Below are 17,636 nucleotides of genomic sequence, written 5' to 3'. Positions count from 1 at the left end.
GCAGCTGAGCCCTGTGGTTACACCATCCTTGCTCAAAGCCTGGAGAGGGAGTTACGTCCTGGGCGCTGCCTGGCTGCCGGCATGAGCAGGGATGTTTGTGGGGTCACTGCAAAGGGGTGCAGGTGGGGAGCTGGTCCCCAGGGAGTTTTCAACAAGTGTGTGCTGATGGTCTCCGGCTCTCCTGCAGACAGAGTGAACTGATCGGCTGCATGAGCTTCGGCGTGAAGTCCCTCCTGACCCTGGACAAGGTACCTCCGTGCTGGAGCGCAGCGCGTGGGACTGGGGCCTGACTCAGGTCGGTGGGTGGATGTAGTGCACCCTTGGGGCTGGAGCAGGCTTGAAGATTGCAGGTGCCCAGGGAGTTCCCTGGTCCCATTCCCAGTAGGGATGGCCACCGTGAGACTGATGTTGGTGTGATTGCTGGAGACAGGGATGGGGAGGCTGTTAGAGGAGGGATCCTAGGACAGGGGACCATCGCTCCCTTTCTGCAGGGACACAAAGAGACTAGGAGCAATTGGGGGTGCAGAGAGGTGGCCCCAGTGCGCGCTGCCTGCCCTGCTCGCAGCGGGGCTGCCTGGGGGACAGGAGATGGGGCCAGACTTGCTCAGCCTGGCATGTGTCACATCTGAGTCGTGGCCGAGTGGGTGCAATGGTGGGGACACACTCCTCTGAGGAGTTGTCTGCCTGATGCCCTGCGCTCAGCAGCCAGGGCTTCACCAGCTGAGATGGTGGTGGGGAGAGGCCAGATGCAGAGGTCTCAGGCCGTTCCTGGAGGCAGCGGTGCTGCCAGGCTGTCTCTGTGCCAGAATCCATGTCCCCACTGCTGCAGACTTGGTCACAGGACTGCTGCCCCAGCCTGGCTGCTGCTCGATAATACAGCTTTCACATCGGCTGGGTTTGCCTTCCTAAAGAAGCCTGCAAGGCTACTGCTGCAGATGACTCCTGCCGACCCACGAAAACACGGACACGTTTCCTCCTATCTGCCACTGGTTAGGGATTTCATCCCTGGACAGCCCGCACCTGGTGTCAGCACATCAGACTACATCGGCAAGCTGGGACGGTTTCGTGAAAGTGTTAATACATCACCTGAGGTGTGGAAATTTACTCCCCAGCAAGAGGTTAGAAAGGAGCTATTTGTGGCAATGACAGGGTAAGAGGTAGCCTGCGTGTGGCCTCCTCTGAAATTTGGACAAGTGAGATGCAGCTTTTTTATAACAATGAAGATAATGAGGCAGAGCAGCTCTAAACTGCAGCTCTCCCCGGGAGGGGCCTCTGCTCTGCTCATACTTGGCCTCCCCAAAGATGTCCCCTCCTTGTCAGATTTTGTCAGTGAGTTTCACAAAGTGTCATTGTGTGCAGAGAGGATGGAGTGTTCATGTGTATAGCACCCACACACAGCACCCTTCTCTCGCAGAGATGGGAGGAGGATGGCAAGGGCATGTGGTCCTCCTGGGACCGCAGCTGGGGCTAGGATGAGCTGGCCCCGTCTCCTGGGTGCTGCACGATGCTGCTAGATATCCTGCCCCTCTCCTCAGTTTCCTCGTTGTGGGTTTAAAACACTCATTTTGAAATGGGCTCCTTCCTTTGGCCTCTGGGAACGTGGTTCCTGCAAGCCCAGCTGACTCCTGGGCTTGGTCCAGGATGGTTGGTCCCTCTGGCTTTTGCCACCTGCCCAGGTGCCTCCCAAGGAGGCAGCGGCAGCTCCCTGGAAGAAAGGTGAGGAATCACCAAGGTCAGCTCTGTCCTCTTGGCTGCCCTGGCCACATGGGTATGGGACAGGGGCAAAGGGAGCCCCACTGAGGAGCACCCAGCACTGCTGAAGGCTGGTTTGGGCATCCTCTTCCGTGTGCTCCCTGCGAGGCTGCTGGCTGCTGCAAACACGGTATGGACAGTTGTCCTGGAGACTGGCTGTTTTTCTGCACCTTGTCTCCCTCTAAAAACCTAGAAGTTTGTTACTTCAGTGATGCTTGGTCCCTCCTTGCAGCAGGGGTGGAATTTTAGCTGTTGCCATATCCTAAGAGAAGGACTCCAGGCTGTGCTTCTGTGTGTGAGCGTGTCTGGGCATCTTCCATCTTCTGTACTGACCTGTGGAAACTTCTGCAACGGGACCCCTCTGGGGCTATGGGCAACCAGACTGAGTTAAATGGGGGTGAGTACCTGCCCCTGCATCGACAACTTCTTTCCTCCCACCCAGGAGATCAGCGGCTGGTACTATCTGCTCGGGGAGGACCTGGGCAGGACCAAGCACCTGAAGGTGGCCATGCGGCGGCTGAAGCAGAGCAGAGGTGCGTCTCCCCACTGGGAGGTCCCAGGAAGTGTTGGCAAGGTTTGGAAGAAGAGTCAGCCTTGTGCCCGTCCCTGTGCTGGCACAGAGCAGCCCCCAGCCCCATGGCTGCTATGCCCCCATGAGCACTTCTCAGCCCTGTGGTGTTCAGTGGGCGCTGGGATCCCAAAAGGCTGGCGTGGGGGAGATCCTGGCTGCTTCAGCAGGCTCTGCACAGGCACCGAGCAATCCCTTTCAAGCCTCACTCCTGCTTAGCTGTGGCTGCCTGGGGCTCTCAGTAGGGACCCCAACTTTGCAGCCACGTCTCTCCCTCTTGCTGGGCCGTTCACTACACTGATTCCTACCTCTCAGACTTGGGACAGATCCCATGGCTGGACTCTTTTTGGGTCCTGGCATCTGTGCAGGATAGTGGGGAGCTTTTTCTCCTGCCTTGATCTCCCTGCTGTGCTGGCAGGGTGTGTGGAGGAGGACAGGCTGGCACAGACCAGGGTGAGACAGCAGTGCCTGTCCCACATGTGCAGCCACCCCACAGCTGCTGCCATGCAGGGCTGCCTCAGCCTGGAGGGGATGTGCCCATGACATGCAAAGATCTCTATATAGTGTGTGGATGCGTGTGGAGGGAGAGGGGTTATCGGGAGATGTGTGCTGTTGGGCTGACACGGCCTTTCCTTTTTTTTTTAATTTTTAGAGCCGATACTGGGAAGTCAGGGTGCAGTGCAGGAGAGCCAGGATGCTGTGACCATGACGCAGCTGAGGGTAGGTATGACAGGGCTGTGACCCACCAGGGCTGCGAAAACGCGGGGTTGGGAGCTGGCTGGCAGCAGAGCCTGCATGGAGGGGTTTCAAATGAGCCAAGGGACAGCGTATTAGTGAGGGTGATGCCGAGGTGGGAGCTGTCACAGTCTCCCTGTTGACACCATGGCTTTTACAGGCAATTAGTTTTCCTGATTGAGCACCAATTAGTAGAGGTGGGTGATGTGGGTAGTAAGCCCACACTTGCTCCCCATTGCCATACGGGGACCTCCCGTTTTTTCAGCATATCGCCACAGAGACAAAGCACCAGCCATTGCCTGGGAGCAACGGGGACTGGAAGCGATGGGGACGGAACTGGCTGGCTGCCTGCCACACGGCACCGGTCCCTGCCGTCTCCCTGGATGGGTGCATCTGCTCCCCTCCTCCTTTCAGGGCCGTTTGCTCTGGGAAGGGAAAGGCCCATAGTGGAGCCTTGGTGATTTATAGGGAAGGCAAGGATGGGAAATGGGAACACAAACACATGGCCTGCATCGGAAATTGGGCTCAGCCGGCCCTGTGATTTATCTGTGCCGAATTCCGTTTTGCCGCTTCCCTCAGCTGCATTTTCAGTTACTTGTTTTAAAGCGTAGGATTGAGCAAGACAAACAAAGCCAGCGCCCCTCTCCTCCCTTCCTCTCCGGCAGTCGCCACCGACTTGAAAGATGGTGGCTGGGAAGGAAGACCGATCCTCCTTCCAGCTCCAGCCTGGCGGCGTGGCGGGCTGGGACAATGCGGCCGGAGCGGCCCCGGGCAGCACCAGCGACAGCCCTGCTGTGCTGCCGGATCCCCTGGGAGCGCTGGGGCTCCTCGCGCTCCCTCCCCGGCCCTGCCACACCCGCTGCCATGCAAGGGAGCTCAGGGTTTGGGTTCCCTTGTGCCTTTCCTCTCTTTTCCATCCCCGTGGAGGAGCATGGAAGGTGCTTTCTTCTCCATTGCGACCCCATCTCTTGGGGCTGTGCCGCAGTGCTGGCAGCCGGGGCTGCCTGGTGCAGACTCGCCAAGTCTCGCTTTGCCCTGCAGCTGGCTGGGTTAAGAGCTTCTCTTGGTCTTTAATTCCAAAATTACACCCCTGGTGCGATTCAGTTGACCTCTCTGCTTCCCTCTCCGTGACTCTGAGCATAAAGCATCGGGATGCGTGTATCCTCTGGGTCTGCGCTTTCAAAAATAAACTCTGTTTTTTCTTTTTTTTTTTTTTAAAACTCTCTTATCCTTTACAAGTGTAACGAGTGCAAGCCATCTTTTTAATGAAGCGAAGCTTGCACAGCCGGTGCCTATGAAATGCCGCTTAAACATCCTCAAAGTGTTTGTGAGAACATTGCAATAACAAAGTGCTCCGTGCGGCTGAAGAATGCCGCGGGAACAAAAGCCACATCAACAGAGCAGGGACTGGGGAATACTAAATAGTTGACAGGAATTTTAATATAAAACTCTCTCTCTTCCTTGTCAGTGAGGGTTTTCAGGAAGCCCTCTGGCTTATCGTAAAGCGGCATACAGCACAGACAGGGGCTGGGGAGGTGAAAGGTGGCTTCCTGCCATTCTTCTCTGGAGCTGGGTTCCCATGGGCGGTCATGCCAGTTTGACTGTGGTTTGTTCCACACTTGTGTGATACAAGATCGGGATTACGGCTGCTTCGGCGACTGCGTTTTCATGGGCTAACGGCGAGTTTAGGGTTTTCCAGCCATGAACCGCTTCAATGGACTCTGCAAGGTGTGCTCGGAGCGGAGATACAGACAGGTCTGTATCTCCTGTGGGGAAAAAAAAAATCCGCGTGCCAGCATGTGCGCGCGCGTTGCTGCAAGTCTCGGTTAAGTTTACGAGTGTCTGTGGGCATTCTTACCATTTCTGGGCTCTCTGTGTGTTGGTTCTAGGGTGTTGATTTGCTGTTGTTACCGATTGTAAATGATAATATTGGGAATATAAGGAAAGCATCTTCAGATCAAGTGTCTCTGGCTGATCTCTGCCCATTACTGCAGCATTTACTGTGTAACTTGAGGGCGGCATGCCGACGATGAAAGCGCTAAGCGGCGAGGCGCTGCCTCAATTTATCACTCATTAGAGGAGCGGCAGGCACTGCAGGCATCTAAGTCTCTGCCAGGCTGCTGCTCTCTCTTTTAAAAATTATTTTTATGTGAATGTATTTGGGAATGAAGTGTTGCTTGAAGCTTGTTACAACCAATGGTGACTTGCCGTATGAGAAGTAGATCACTGTGCTCTGTAAAAGCCAGCGCAAGTTCCCTTGGACCTGCTCCGCGTGCGACGCCGGGTGCTGATTTTGCTTGTGCAGGTCCCACTCTCCTGCACTTTCGAACATAATTTTTCCCCTGGATAAAATTTTTATAATTTTATAATATAATAATTTTTCCTGGTCTGGATTGGGGGTCCCGGCTCATGGTCAGCTTTTCTCTGTGCTAATCTTTCATGTCTTGCTAAAGCTGTGGTGGGGGAGAGTGTACATTGGGAATTGCATAAAGAGCCAGCTTCAGTAAAAATGCCCACTTCTTATCAGGACTGGAGTGACTGTCTCATGCAGAAATGCTGCTCTGCTTTGTATTAATGACAACTGACAGTGATTTGTGTCTTAGACCTCTTCAAGTCTCTATTTTGACAACTTTTTCTGCATTTTTTGACAAAGGTATGGGTACAGTGAGCCTCTGCGGTGCTGCAGTCTCATCACCTTGACACCCACCTTCCAGCTTGTGTCAGATGCTCATATTTCTTAGTTCTGTGCAGAGTGGCGAAAATGGACGTTCAACTCTCTGTAATGGCCGTGGTGGTGGGAGCTGAGGAAAGTGAACCATCAGCAGTGAGAAGCGGCTAGTTAGTGGCACAGGGAAGGTGTCTCCGTTGGCGGCGGACAAGAGCTCAGGGAGAAGGAGCGGGTGACCTCTCGGCACGGGGGAGGCTTTGGGCTGGGAAATGACCGCGGAGCCTCCGTGGGGGGAGAGATGCTGGGCTGGCTCCCGAGGTGCCAGTGGTAACAGTTCTGCAGGACTGGGATCCCCCGTGCTCTGTATTTGAGATGTCAGGTTGGTTCGAAGAGCCACAAGCAGCATCCTCCTCTGCTTGAGGATCCAACAAACTTCAGAGAGAAAAATACTCAGTGTAGTGGGACTGGACCTGCTTTTTGATCCTGGCAGGTAAAGACAGTTTCTCTTTTGAAGCCTGATTTTATGCTGAGCAATCGAGCAGGGACAAGGTGCAGAGAAATGAAAGCTCGCTGCGTTTGCCCTCCCGTGGTAAAGGAGCGAGGAACCAGTTCCCCTCCTTGGCACCTTCTCCTGAGTTGCTGCTCTTCTCTCTGACTGTTTGTTCTCAAAATAATACAGGTCAGATGTTGGATTTTCTTTTTCTTTTTCTTTTTCTTTTTCTTTTTCTTTTTCTTTTTCTTTTTCTTTTTCTTTTTCTTTTTCTTTTTCTTTTTCTTTTTCTTTTTCTTTTTCTTTTTCTTTTTCTTTTTCTTTTTCTTTTTCTTTTTCTTTTTCTTTTTCTTTTTCTTTTTTCTTTTTTCTTTTTTCTTTTTTCTTCTCTTCTCTTGTCAGTAAAACAAGGATCTTGACAAATGTCTTGGGGGATAATCAGGTATTTACAGGACTGTCTTGCTGAGCTGCTGCTGGAAGCCAAAAAATAAATATCATTTTATTAATAAGCTCAATGCTTCTTGAATCAGGAGGAGAAATGAGCCTAAATCAGCCCAGCATCCACCCCCTCCAAATTCAGTAAGAGAAAACGTACTCACCCCAGCTAATGCATACGAAGCCCACTCAGCACAGATGCCTTGCAGACAGGAGTGCGCTGATCCTTGCTGCTTCTTCTGGAGTGCTGCTATTTCTGTATTGCCCAACTGGAAATGAAATGTTTAAGTGACTTGCTTAGAGAAGCCGTGTTAGAAATCAGCGTCAGAGCCAGACTGCCAGATTTTCCTTTCTGATGGCTTATCAGACCTTTCCTTACACTTGCAAGAGTCGTGAGTGGAGACTAGTGTTTGCTCAATAAGCACTCATTTTGCAGCATTCCTCTCTGTTGATCCTCAGCTCGATTTCTTATTGCTTTTTAGCACCGTTTCCACCCCGCTTTGGCTGCAGCAGGGCAGAGACCTGTTGTCCACGGGGTTCACAGAGTGACAGCATTCACCGTGACAGTTCCTTTGGGCTCTGTGACCACTTCTGGAAGTGCCCTGTGTCTGCATTTCCAAAGGCTGTGGGGCAGCACGTGGCTGAAAGGGGGGATGCTTGCTGATCACATGGAGTGGCTGCTTTTCCACTTAACAGGGTGACTCCGGTGTCTCTCTTCAGATTACAATCCCTCGAGGAAGCGATGGGTTTGGCTTCACAATCTGCTGTGACTCTCCAGTCCGTGTGCAGGCAGTGGACTCCGGTAAGAGATCGGATCATTTTTATCCCTCTTGATTTGAATGAATGACTCTGCTCCTTTTTGCTTCCCGGAGCATGTTGTGATTCAGAAGCTCCTGTGCCTTGCAGGACTTCGGTTACCTCCAGGAAACTTCACTTAATGAATTCTCTGGTGCCTCTAATGAGGTCAGAGGCCACTGGGTTAGTGCTGCGTCACTCTTTGGGCAGTGTATTGCAGTAATTTGCAGAGATTTTGTTCCCTTCCCTCTCCAACCTGAGAACTGTCTGGCTGGTTGGGAGACCTATAGAGAGCATCAGGGGGGTGTCAGGCAGTGGCACAGGGAGGAGCAGCATCACAGGAGCCCTCAGTTGCCTGAGTAGATCCTCTGGGTGTGGACCTGCGGGAGGGACTTGGTGTCTCCGCTGAACCTGGTGCTCCCCACCGCACACCAGGGAACATGGGAAGCTCGTGCAATAGCTCTGAGAGAGCGTTTGTGAGTGTCCCAGGTGCTCCATGTGCGCATGTGTGTGCATGTTGGAAGGTGAAGCTCCAGGCTCAGCTGGCCCCGCTTCATTTTCGGGTGGGGATGTTAGGGGAAACGTATTGGGTTTGGAGGAGTGAGTGGTGCAAGCTGTGAAGCTGCGCTATTCGGGTGTCCCCTAGCCCCACGGCTTTTTCTCCCCACCATACTCTCGGCTCTCTGCCCAGCAGGTGACTGGCATTTGTCTCCTCTCTCTGTAGGTGGCCCAGCAGAAAAGGCTGGTCTGCAGCAGCTCGACACGGTGCTGCAGCTGAACGAGCAGCCCGTGGAGCACTGGAAATGTGTGGAGCTGGCACACGAAATCCGGTGAGTATTCACCCGAAGCATCAGTGAAGCGCTCTGGGAGAGAGTCTGAGGGAGCCCAGTGCAGGGCAGCAGGAGCTTTGGGTGGCTACAGGAAGGGAACAGCTTTGTGGGATGCAGGAGACCGGGAAAGGACTCTTCAGAGTGAAAGAAGAAAGGATGCAGAGGCATTAGAGGGAGGAAGGACTGCAGGGCTCATGGCTGCTGTCTGAGTGATGCAGGGTGCCTCACGCCCTACTGCTCCATCTCTGACTTGCCCCATGCCATCTCTTTCAGGAACTGTCCCACTGAGATCATACTGTTGGTCTGGAGGCTCGTCCCACAGGTCAAGTCAGGACCTGAAGGCATGATCCGCAGATCGTCCTGCAAGTCTGCCTATGACCTCCAGTCACCACCCAACAAACGGGAAAAGAACAGCACCATGCCTCCGCGGCCCGAGCAGCGCCGGAGCTGCCACATACTGTATGATGGGAGTGATGGGCTGGTGCTGAACAGCTGGGAGAGGTACACGGAGATCGGCAAGCGGAACCAGAACACCATGCCACCCCTGTCCCGGGTCCCCTCCACTGCGGACCAGAACTACATCATCTTAGCGCCTTTGAACCCAGGAAGCCAGGTAGGGCTGCTTTCCAGCCCCAGGCTCACGTTACTGCATGTGGCTTTTGACTGTGCTTGCTGGATCCTCTCTTGACCTGTGCTTCAGCCTTATCGAGCATCATCTCTAAATGTTTGCTAGAGCACATACCTCTTGTAAAGCTAGACCTGTGTCCCTTGGTGGAGCTTTCACTAATTTCCTAAAACATTTACCACTAGGACTGTAGAGCCAGGGAGGATGACCTGCTGCCTCTTCTTAGGGCTCACTCCAGGGGTAAGGATAGGGGAAGTGTTTCCACTGCGTAGACCACAGTGCAAGTCATCACTCTCATTTTCTGCTGGCAGTAGGGCAAAACTGATTTTCACCTCTTTGGAGTGCTTTGCCTTTGCTGGGTTTGGCACGCTAAATTTTGCAGTTGGTTGTTGTAAAGTCTACCTCAAGCCAACTCCAGGTGACTGTGTCCTTTCTGGGTTGTGTCTTACAGCTGCTGAGGCCTGTCTATCAAGAGAACAACACTACTGTAGGTAAGTTGCTGATGTGCTGGAAACACTGCTCAGAGCACCTAGCAGAGCTAAACACGGCCTTTCTAGCACTACCGAATCCTTGCCTGTAGCCCTGCAATGCTGCAATGGAGTCCCTCACGTTTTTGGGACAGTGGCAGAAGCCTGGGGCTTTTGGGTAGTATAATCTTCCTACTCTCTGCATCACACATAAAAGCGAGACCCCTACCCCCAAGCCCAGAGGAGAGCACAGCTCCAAGTGTCACTGGGTGAGCCTCATGTGGGCGCTCACAGAGCAACTGAAGGGAGGCTGGTGGCAGGGACTTTCCATCAGGGCCACGATGAAAACATGAAGTGTGAAAGTGCTAAGCGTTGTTGTTGTGGCAGTTCCCCAAATGTGTCTGTGGGCCTGTCCATGACGTGCTTCTTTTCTCACGCATGGCGCTGTGCTAGGGGAGTGCTAATAGTGTGGCCCCTGCTTGGAGGCTCATTTTATTACTAAGGGAGTGAGGATGGCCGTGACTTGGGTTTGTACAAACAGTAGTGCAGGCTGATGTGCCAGGTTTGGGGAATACTCATTCCTAGGGCTGCTACAAGGTCTCCTCAAAAACTCTTTGAAGCATAAACTCATTTTCTGCAACAGGTATGCTTGGGGGTCTTCCTGGAGAGCCAGGTGTGGTTGGGCTTGCAGGAAGAGCGGGGTGAGGTGTGTGGCAGGGCTGGGGACTGCATGAATCCAGGTCCGTGCCAAAACACATATTGCCTGCTCATTGATTTGGGAGCTTTGGGAGGCCACACTTACACCCTGGTCTGTTAGGATGCCCTTAGGATGAGCTGCGTGTCCGTAGCAGAGCTGACATCATAGGCACGATCTTGCAGGCGTACCTTTAACTCAGCAGTCCCTCTCTGGTGCGGGCAAAGCTATCAGCACAATTTCCGGCTATCAAATTTTGTGCTGCCTGTAAAGGTAGGGCAATGTCCATAGAAGACCAAGTGTGGGGCTGGCAAAGCCGTGGTGGGGATGCTGGGGAGCAGCGTGCGTCTGAGGCCCCTGGGCTCTGTGGCCAGAAGAATTTTCCGCAGCTCAGCTGCAGGGGATGTTTTGTACCGTGGATAATTGCAACTCTTTCCTGCTGTTTGAGATCCTGTGAGAAGATGAGCTGGACCATGGGGACTTATTCTTACAGCAGAGTGGAATTCGAAAGACTCGGGCTTCTTCCCATAGCAATTTTTAGTGATTGTTTTCAGTTTGTTTAATGTTAAGTCTTCGGAGGGAAGAATGCAGTAGTTAACCCGCGCAGTGGTGGAGCGTGGCAGTGCAGAGCTGGCCACTGGTCACACAGTGACAGGAGCTGACACCTCGGCCAGGCTGGATGCATTTCTGTGCCAGTGTGCAGGAAACAGGACTTGTGCAGGTGATGAATTCCTCTGATCAAATGAGGTGATTTAGGGATAAGAGGAAAAGCAGATCCTGAACAGCCCAGACAGATTGTGTGTGTCCTGTGTGGAGCTGTCTCTTGTGTTTTGATTTTATCTGGCAGTACAACCATGAAAAAGGGAACAGAGAAAATGTCAGGATTATTGCACTTGGAGGTGGAAACATTTTAGGTCTTGGGGGCCACCCCCCTGCAAAGGCAGGCTGCTAAAGCAAGCAGTAAACAGCAGGTCTGGGTTGCCAACAGAGCACGGTCTGGCTCTGCTGCTGTTTAGCTGAAAGTGAGTGCACTACTTCCTAATGCTTAATGGAGTATGTAATGTTGGGGAGGTTCGTGTATTTGCTTTGGACGAGACCTTATCTGCTCTGAGCCATGTTCAGAAGTCGTTTGGCTCATTTCTGCTCTCATTTCTGGGAGGATACGTGTATTCGTTACAGTGCAAAGGCAGAGGCCTCTGCGTGGAAAGGTGCTGCGGTGGCCTGGGGCTGGGTGGCTGGAGGGAGAGATGCTGGGGGGTCTCTGCTGGGACACCCCTCTAGCAGGGGGCTGCAGGAAGGTTTGCACATACATGTTCCTGAGGTATCGCTGTGGGGGAGGATCCTGGGCTATTGCTTCGGTTTCTCACCTGGATATGTTAAAATCCAGGTGGAGAGTTCTGCCTGCTGGACCTGAGCTGGTTTGGTTCATCAACTGCGCGGGATGGGGAAAGAAAATACTTCAATTGTTCAGTGGGGCTTCTTTTGAAGAAGTCATGAATTTTTTGTGAGAGACATATTCTGTTCCTGTTGGAGTTATTGCCTGCAAGTTTTAGGACAGAGCCCAGGTTGCTGGTGCCTAGCGGGACGTGGTCTGGCATTAAGTGCTCTTGGGGAGCATGAACCTGTCTCGCTGTCTGTCCCTAGCGTGGTAGGATCCTCAGAGCACCCCACATCCCGTGCCTCCACTCGTGGAACAGAACGCTGGTGGGAGCTTGCTGGATGTATTCAAAGGCGTTGGGAGGAAAGGGCTTAGAAATTCTGTATAGCAGCAACTGCCTAGCAGTAGGAGAAGGAAGGACTGACTTCCACAGCAGCTAGCAGGGAACAGTTGATATAATTATCAATAATGCTTTCGATCACAGGATTGTCGGTTACGTTAGAGATTCTGGGACTGGTTTGACACAGCACCTAATATCTCCTGGCCTCTAGTGATGCAGACTGGCAGGGGTGGAGCGGCCACAGGAGCTGGTGTTGGCTTGTTGGGAAAAGTCATAGCTCTGCTCGACCAGCTGAGGTGGGAGGCTGCAAAGGAAAGCTTCTGTGTAATCCCTCCTTTGAATGAGGATAACGGCTTTCTGCGATGAAGAGGGACAGAACGAAAAACCAGTCAGGCTGCTTGGACTTTTTCCAGCACCAAAATGTAATGCTGAAAAACTGTGGATGATGTTGTGCCAGCCTCATGCAAAACGAGGTCATCCTTTATAAATACACCCCCATGTCTGAGTAACCATCACATCTCTGGGAGCAATTTGGAAAGGCACGGATTGATCCCATGTGCATGAATGTGTTTATCACTTCTGTCCCTTTCTCTGACACCTCCAATCTTAGTATCTTCTAAAAAAACTGATTAACCCGCCACCCAGCACCCCATGACGTGAAATTCCTGCACTTTGCTATCTCCCAAGCCCAGAATCCAGAGCAGGCAGGACTTGTTGTAGATAAAAATGTCCCAATGTTCAAATTTCTAGTGTTTTTTTCCCCCCCACGCTGAGTTAGTCACACATGATATTCCCCTCCCTGGAAAGGGAAGGGTCATAGTTCAGTGGTGCAGGCAGGTATTCCCCAATGGTGGGAGCCTGCTTGGTGCTCCTGTGATTCAAGAATGACCATTTAGAGTCATGTTTGGGGTTGTTCTGGGTATCTCACTTTGTACTTTCAGTACTGCATAGGGAGGGGTGTGTAATAGTCCCACATCTCTTCCTCCAAAGACCGTATGCGTACATGGCGCAGAAGGCAGCGTGCACCCAGAGGCAGATGTGCTGGCCTGCAGCTGAGCTTGCTGTGACTTCCTTGGGGTTTTGTTTGTACGTACATAGATGTGTTTGTGCTGCTGGTATGATCCAGTTAAGTCCTTGGACCAGCAAGCGAGTAGCTCTTGATTGAGCAGAAATGCCAAGGGACATCTCATTTTCCATTAGGAAAAATGAAGTCAGTGCTGTTATTTCATGAATCCCTGGGAAACTTTGATAGCAGAGTGACGAACGTCCCTGCAGCTCTGGGCTCCCGCTATTGCACTTAGGCTTCACTGCCCTCCTCCAGCCTGCGAGAGCAGGAGCTGAGCCAGCAGCGTGCAGCAGCTCGGCTGGAGCTCTCTTCTGATTCTGTGTTTCTTTCTGCTTCCTCTGCTGGCCCAGGAAATGCGTGTAAAGGGAAATTGCACATGGGGTCTGGGAGAAAATCCAGGCTGATGAAGACTGTGCAGACGGTGAAGAGCTACGGGAACTACCAGAACTGCACCATAGTGAGGCCACACATCCCGCACTCCAGCTACGGCACGTATGTGACGCTGGCTCCCAAAGTGCTGGTGTTCCCCGTCTTTGTGCAGGTAAGCGCAGCTGGAAGCAGGTGTAATGGATCTGAGGCGATCAGTGCCCAGCACAGCAGGTTGTGTCAGAGCTTGCTGCTGTCGGTTGGGTCCAGGCTGTCACGCGAGGTGCATGTATTTCCCAGCAGTATATACCATGAATGTGTGTATTCCCTGTCATCCGCAGCGCTCTCCTCTGGAGCTGGCTGTACTCAGCACACTGCTGGGTGCTTTCTCAAAGGGAATTGTGTCCTGCCCAAGAGATTCTCTGTTGGAGTTTTTTCCCTTTTCAGCTTTCAAATCTGGTCCTTAGGTGCTTTCTTGAGCCAGGGCTCAAGCTTCTGAGCTTCAGCAACAAACTTCGTGTATTGAAGATCAATATGGTTTCTTCCATGTTGAAGATCAATATGGTTCTTTGTGCTGTTAATTATAGTGTGCAAACAAAGGTTTTTTTAGCTGGTGGCCAGCACTAAAATCATGGACAAGGATCCAGAGCAGTAATGGCTTGACAGAGGATGTTCTCACTCTCCAGTTCCATAAATGATTTTCTTAAAATTTTAACCTTGAATTTGGTGGTAATAGCTCTACCTCTGTGTCTTCCATTTTGTCCTTTTGTGTCTTGGATTGAGTCTGGGGTGTTTCTGCCACTCCAGGAACTGCTGTTTATGCTTTGCACTGTCTTATACTGCAAGGCGCCCGTGCCCGTACCCTCGGGTGCCTGCTGGCCGTGCTGCTCGGGAGGATCCTCCTGGGCTGCTTTTGTGGGGCTTGTTCTGCAGTCAGGACAGCTGAACCAGCCTTGTTCTTCTCCAGCGTTAGGCAGGGACGGTGCTGACGGGGGGTGAGCGTGCAGTGTGGCATGAGGAAGGGCAACCGCCTTAAAGGCGCTTTAACTTACTGTGAGAGTAATCCATAAAATCATGTAGCAAAGACTCTTGTCTGAGGGATGTGAGAACCGAGCATGCCACCATTGTGGTTGTGTTTCCTGCTAAAAAGCACCCATGACCAAGCCCGCACCGTGCAGAACAGTTAACGTACAAAGAGGCAAGCGGCTGATTGTCTTTTTATAGATGGGTCTGACGTAGGTGTTAAGTGTAAGGCTTGCTTTTTATCGTGTAGCTGGACTGCAGACTTTCTGTCCTTTTGAGTGCAGTGTGGGGTGGCTTCTCCCTGAATGACTTACAGCTTAACGTGAAGACAAAGTGGGTTTGGTGGGCGGAAAGTTTTTCTGGCAAACCACACTTCCAGTGGAAGGTTTGACTGTTTCTTTCTTATTCTTTTTTTTTTTTTTTTTTTTTCCTTTTCCTTTCAAATGTAGCCCCTAGATCTTTGCAACCCAGCCCGGACTCTGCTGCTGTCAGAGGAGCTGCTTCTTCATGAGAGCAGAAGCAGGACTATACAGGTAAGACTCTTTCCATGCTGTCTGAGCTTTTTAAACATGCTCTGCTGCAGTCTTACATAGTAGATTGAGAAGGAAAATGTTTTATTGTGCAGTACTTACATTAATGTACTATTTGGCAAAACTTGTAGTCAGTTTATCGTGGGATAAACTAAATACCAAAATTCTCTCTGGTAGAAATCAACTTTTTTTCCTTGTCTTCCTTTACACTCACAAAGAAGAAACTGCATGGCAAACGCGTGCCAGTTACAGCCCAGCAGCTGAGGCCACCGGCAGACTCAGAAAGAAGGAGTTTTTGTTCCAGGTTAGAGAACTAGACAGAGAACTTGTTACAGGGGTTTTCAGCAGTTTAGTTCCTGAAACAGGTCACATGTCCTGTCCGAATTCCTCTCTTTCTTTCTTACTTCAGCTTCTTTTCTGCAATGTTACTGGAGGGCTGTTACAAACCTGGGGAAGCAACTAAGCTTTGGCTACGTGCTGAACCTGTGTATGTGACAACTATCAACATCCAAACTGGCAGAGTTTGGACGTGTTGATTACATTTGCTGCTGGCTTCACTTGCATCCAAGTGTAAAGTCTGCAAAGCTCTGGAATTTGGGACAGAGGAAGCGGTAGCCGGGGAGTCCACTCATGCGTTGCGCACTAGTGAAGGAAATTGCTGTTTCTTTGGGGGCATTTTCAGAGAACCTCACCACTGTACAGAATAATTTTGTTCTGAAGATAGCTGGAATGAACAATATGTCATCTTCACAGGGCCATGGAGGAATTTTTACTTGACTAATCTTAGTTTCTGGGTAACACCTTCTGGGTGTCCGACAGCAGAATACCAGAGACACGTCATATCACTGGCCTGTACAAAATTGTGTACAAAACCAGTACAAGATTGTGTTGTGTTAAGTGACTCCTCTCTCCTTCTGGTTTTCAACGTGTAATTCATCCCTTTCTCTGACGTGAGTCACTTTTTTTTTTTCTGCCAAAGTACCTGAAAAATTGCATGATCCATTAGGAAACTTGTCACTGATTTGTAAGTAAAACTTCCCCTCTCTGTCCTGTTCTTTGCTGCTCTGGGTCTTCTGGGAACCTGCATGAATGAAAATCAGGTAAACACATGGCTGTGTAGCACAGCTGTGCTGCGATGGCTTGGAAATATGGTGGCCAGCCTGGAGTCAGGATGCTTCTCCTGGGTGGTTTGGAGTTGCTAGCTTTCAGGTCAGACTCAGAGGTCTGTAGTAGCAGCCAAATGTGAAATAATTATGAATAACTAATGGCATTTGCAGCCTGGGTGGAGCATGTGTGTGTATGGGGGTGTTCATATTTAGATGATGGAGTGTCTCAGGACAAGCATGTTTGGAGGAGGTGTGCTGCTCGGTCTCCAAATGGCCGCGTTAGCCATTTCAGAGATCCAGCTGTGGGCCGGATCAGAGGGAGGATGTCTCAGGGCAAGGACTCTGTTTGCTTAGGATGAGCGTGAGGCTGGAAGAGGATTTCCCAGTTGGAGCCGCTGCCAGGAAAGGGCAGGATGCTGTAGGCTGGCCAGGAACGTGAGACAGTGTTTGAGAATGATGGTGCCTTGAGGCCATGATGTCTGCATTAGCCTGGCAGAGGGGCAAGGCAAGAGGTTGTGACTAAGCATAGTGAAAAAATAGCAGCAGTGAATGGGAACAAGCATGTGGAAGCGCCCGCTTTGCAAGGCAAGAGTCGTTCCCTCGGTGTGAACCTAGGCATGGTGCTGAGCCCTGTATTGCTGAGAGCTGACAGCTGTAGGTACCAACACCGGGACATCAGCCGTGTCCCTGTCCTCATGTCTGCAGTGTATCACAGGGTCACGGCAGGCTTTGCAGAGCTTCAAGGAATCAGTGCAGGTCTCTGGAAAGCCAGAGGCTCCCGTTCTCCAGCGGAGTAAGGGTGTCTGCTTTGGTCCTGACAGGCTGTAAGATAGGGGAACCTAAACTTCAGAAGCCAGCAAGACCTAAAATGGGGTGGACACAATGGAGTTTCCCCTGGTACAGGAGGGCTCTGACTTCTCTTTTTGCTGGACTTGAGCTCACTCCCTCTCCAGCCTTCTCTGCTGCCTGAACAGAGGCTGTCTTGTTTCCGATCTGTCCTTTCTTCCTTGCTTCATGTGGTTTTCCATTTTCCCACTGCTCCTCCCACACAGTCTATCTCAAACTGGACCACTGCTCCTGTGGTTTGCAGGACTGTTTTCTGTGTGTTATTCTCCTTGGGCTAAGCGGCTTGAGAGAGGAGAGCCCAAGTGCAGGGGCTGGAGATGGAGGTCCTGTTTTATTTTAAAAAAAAGCAAAACACCACAGAATCTTTTCCCCTTGGCAGTTTCCATGTCAGGCACTGCATCCTCATCATTGAGCAAACACTCTCCCATCTCCTGAAGGAGTCAACCTATCTCTCTGGAGGCTTGCCAGCATCTGTCCTTTCTCTGACCTTACCTCTGGGGCAATCCTTATTCAAGCCTTAATCACATCCTGTCTAGACTTAGTTGCAGTTCCCGCTTTTATGGTCTTCTGAAATCCCTCCAGCCTGTGGAGTGCCAGAGGAACCAGCGTGATGCAGGCGATTGCGCACAAGGTGTCAAACATGGGCTTTGTCCTTGTCAGTCTGTCTCTAATGTACCTGGAGGCAACTTTCCAAAGCCCTGGGGTACCTTCACAGCATGGGCCATGCTTGCCCCCTTCTCAGCTCTCTCTTCTGCCATCCTGGCAGGGTCTGCAGATCAGGATGGTCCTCCCTTGACCTCTGAAAGCCCCCAGCACTGCCAGGAGTCTGGAAGACATGGACTGGCATGCCCTGATTTTATGCTCTTCTCTGCAAGTCAAGAGGCTTTACTCTCATCCCAAGTGTTCCACTGCAGGATCCCAG

General features: G+C 51.5%; 1 protein-coding gene across 2 annotated transcripts in view; it reads left to right on the top strand.

Annotated features, from left to right (window-relative positions):
* RGS3 (regulator of G protein signaling 3) overlaps positions 1–17,636 on the top strand; it is a gene marked incomplete at its 5' end in the record, with an annotated part of 84,736 nt that overhangs the window by 17,549 nt on the left and 49,551 nt on the right. Inside the window, 9 exons of one of the 2 annotated variants that reach the window (XM_082008895.1) lie at positions 188–248; positions 2,195–2,285; positions 2,973–3,040; positions 7,345–7,450; positions 8,168–8,273; positions 8,547–8,886; positions 9,350–9,389; positions 13,194–13,384; positions 14,682–14,765. In XM_082008895.1, the coding sequence (XP_081865021.1) occupies positions 188–248; positions 2,195–2,285; positions 2,973–3,040; positions 7,345–7,450; positions 8,168–8,273; positions 8,547–8,886; positions 9,350–9,389; positions 13,194–13,384; positions 14,682–14,765 (1,087 nt within the window). Of the gene's footprint in view, positions 1–187; positions 249–2,194; positions 2,286–2,972; positions 3,041–4,756; positions 4,811–7,344; positions 7,451–8,167; positions 8,274–8,546; positions 8,887–9,349; positions 9,390–13,193; positions 13,385–14,681; positions 14,766–17,636 lie in introns of those variants that run through there. The other variant, XM_082008896.1, reaches the window with a different exon arrangement.

The sequence above is a fragment of the Phaethon aethereus genome (assembly GCF_964289735.1).
Source record: "Phaethon aethereus genome assembly, chromosome: 20".
Taxonomy (NCBI): domain Eukaryota; kingdom Metazoa; phylum Chordata; class Aves; order Phaethontiformes; family Phaethontidae; genus Phaethon; species Phaethon aethereus.
The sequence above is the reverse complement of the archived record's forward strand: the minus strand, read 5'-3'. Positions and strand labels throughout refer to the sequence as shown.